The following is a 1,952-nucleotide window of genomic DNA, read 5'->3' as shown; positions in this document are numbered from 1 at the left end:
CCATCCATCCATCCATCCATCCATCCATCCATCCATCCATCCATCCATCCATCCATCCATCCATCCATCCATCCATTGCAGCCGGAGCTGCGAGCTCTCCAGCATTCCTCCGCCTGCACCTGCTGAATGAAGCGAGCGGGCATGGGAGGACTCGCTGTTGCAGTTCTTCAAAATTTAAAGCATCAGTCAAAAATTACATTCTGAATATGGAAAATAAAACAAATATACTGTAAGTCGCTTAGGCGTATAAGTCGCATGACTGACAAATCTATGCAGAAAATGCGACATACACGCCCCAAAATACGGTAGTTTACCACGAGTACTTGTACGTAATAGACTTTTTTCTCTCTACAGGAGTGACGAGTTGGATATGATTTCTGAGCGACGCTTTGGATCATTCCCTGAGTGATGCGGCGGAGTGGAACACAGGTTTGTTCTTTGAAAGCTTTATTATGAATAATGGAGGAGCACAACGACACCACCTCTGTTTGGGCACCAATGCCCTCTGCACCCCACAGACAGCTGGGCACTTGTCCCAACCCGCAGACTCACCTCAAAGACCTGACGGGCATGTTTTTCATGGTGACCTTAAATGTTCTGGCACTCCTGACCAACACTACTGTCATGGTGGTTGTCATCAAAGCTCCTCATCTCAGGAAATTTGCCTTTGTGTGCCACCTGTGTGCCGTGGACCTGCTCTGCGCCACCTTGCTCATGCCTCTTGGCATCGTGTCTAGCTCTCCGTACTTTGCTGCGGTGGTGTTTACCATGTTAGAGTGCCAGGTCTACATATTCCTCAACGTGATCCTCATAGCTGCTTCTATCTTCACCATCACAGCCATAAGCGTGGAGCGCTACTACTACATAGTCCACCCCATGCACTACGAGGTGAAGATGACTCTGAAGCTGACTGCAGCTGTGATGGTGATGGTGTGGGTGGCCTCTGCCATTCTGGGCTTTTGCACGGTTTTTGGATGGCCGTCCTATGGCAGCCTGAGCTCCATCAGTGCTTCACACTGCTCCCTCCACTGGAGCCACAGCGACCATAGGCGGGTCTTCTCGGTGCTCTTCAGCATCACCTGCTTCTGCTTGCCAGCTGCTGTGATTTTGGCAGTCTACTGTAAAGTGTACAAGGTGGCCCGAGATGCAGCCCGGCAGCACGGACCTCTGCCACTGTGGACAAACAATCAACTGAAGCATTGCTCCGACTCCATCAGCAGCCGGACCACCATCATCACAACCCACAACGTCCCTCGCAGGATCACCCGGGATGCGCTTTTTGGCGGCAGTAAAGCTGCTCTCACTCTGGTGGTCATTGTTGGCCAGTTTCTAATCTGCTGGCTGCCATACTTTGCCTTCCACCTCCGCCTGATACTAGATGCAACACCTCACACCCCTGATGATGTGGAGGAAGTGGTCACCTGGCTGGCATATTCCTCCTTTGCCATGAATCCCTTCTTCTACGGGCTTCTCAACAGACAGATAAGAGAGGAACTCTTCAAGCTGCGACGCTGCTACTCGGCCTGCCCAGTGGAGCTGGCTGTTTCCAGCCATGACGGCTCAGGCCACGAGAACTTCCTGCAGTTCCTCCACAGGACCAGCTGCACCTTGGAGACACAAGGCAGCTTTACCACACCCAGTCCAATAAGTACTCTGGATCAAACTGGACAAACTGGTTTCAGGATACCGGGTCAGATCCCAGAAGAGTTTGGGTAGATCTCAATGTTGGGACAAAATAAATGTGGACATTATGCTATTGTTGTTTAGAATCTGATGCTTATTTTTCTTTGTATTTGTAGTAAAATGATCAATAAAGAACATGTTTTAAATCAGCTATTAAAATTAAATTATTTATTTTGATCAGTCAATAAAACATATGTACCACACTATTACTTTGAAAAATATAAAACTAGTTTTACAGATAATTATATTCATTCATTCAACCTTTATTT

The 1,952-nt window shown here is 48.2% G+C and overlaps 1 protein-coding gene across 1 annotated transcript; it reads left to right on the top strand.

The window, feature by feature from the left end:
- Nucleotides 1-459: 459 nt before the first annotated feature.
- On the top strand, nt 460-1,716 carry si:ch211-213o11.11 (probable G-protein coupled receptor). Its single transcript, XM_037679347.1, has one exon. The coding sequence runs from the start codon at nt 460-462 to the stop codon at nt 1,714-1,716; it is 1,257 nt and encodes a 418-aa protein (XP_037535275.1).
- Nucleotides 1,717-1,952: the final 236 nt, after the last annotated feature.

Source organism: Nematolebias whitei, chromosome 7 (genome assembly GCF_014905685.2).
Source record: "Nematolebias whitei isolate Nwh7 chromosome 7, NemWhi1, whole genome shotgun sequence".
NCBI lineage: Eukaryota > Metazoa > Chordata > Actinopteri > Cyprinodontiformes > Rivulidae > Nematolebias > Nematolebias whitei.
Note: the sequence above shows the minus strand (reverse complement) of the source record. Positions and strands in the feature narration are given on the sequence as shown.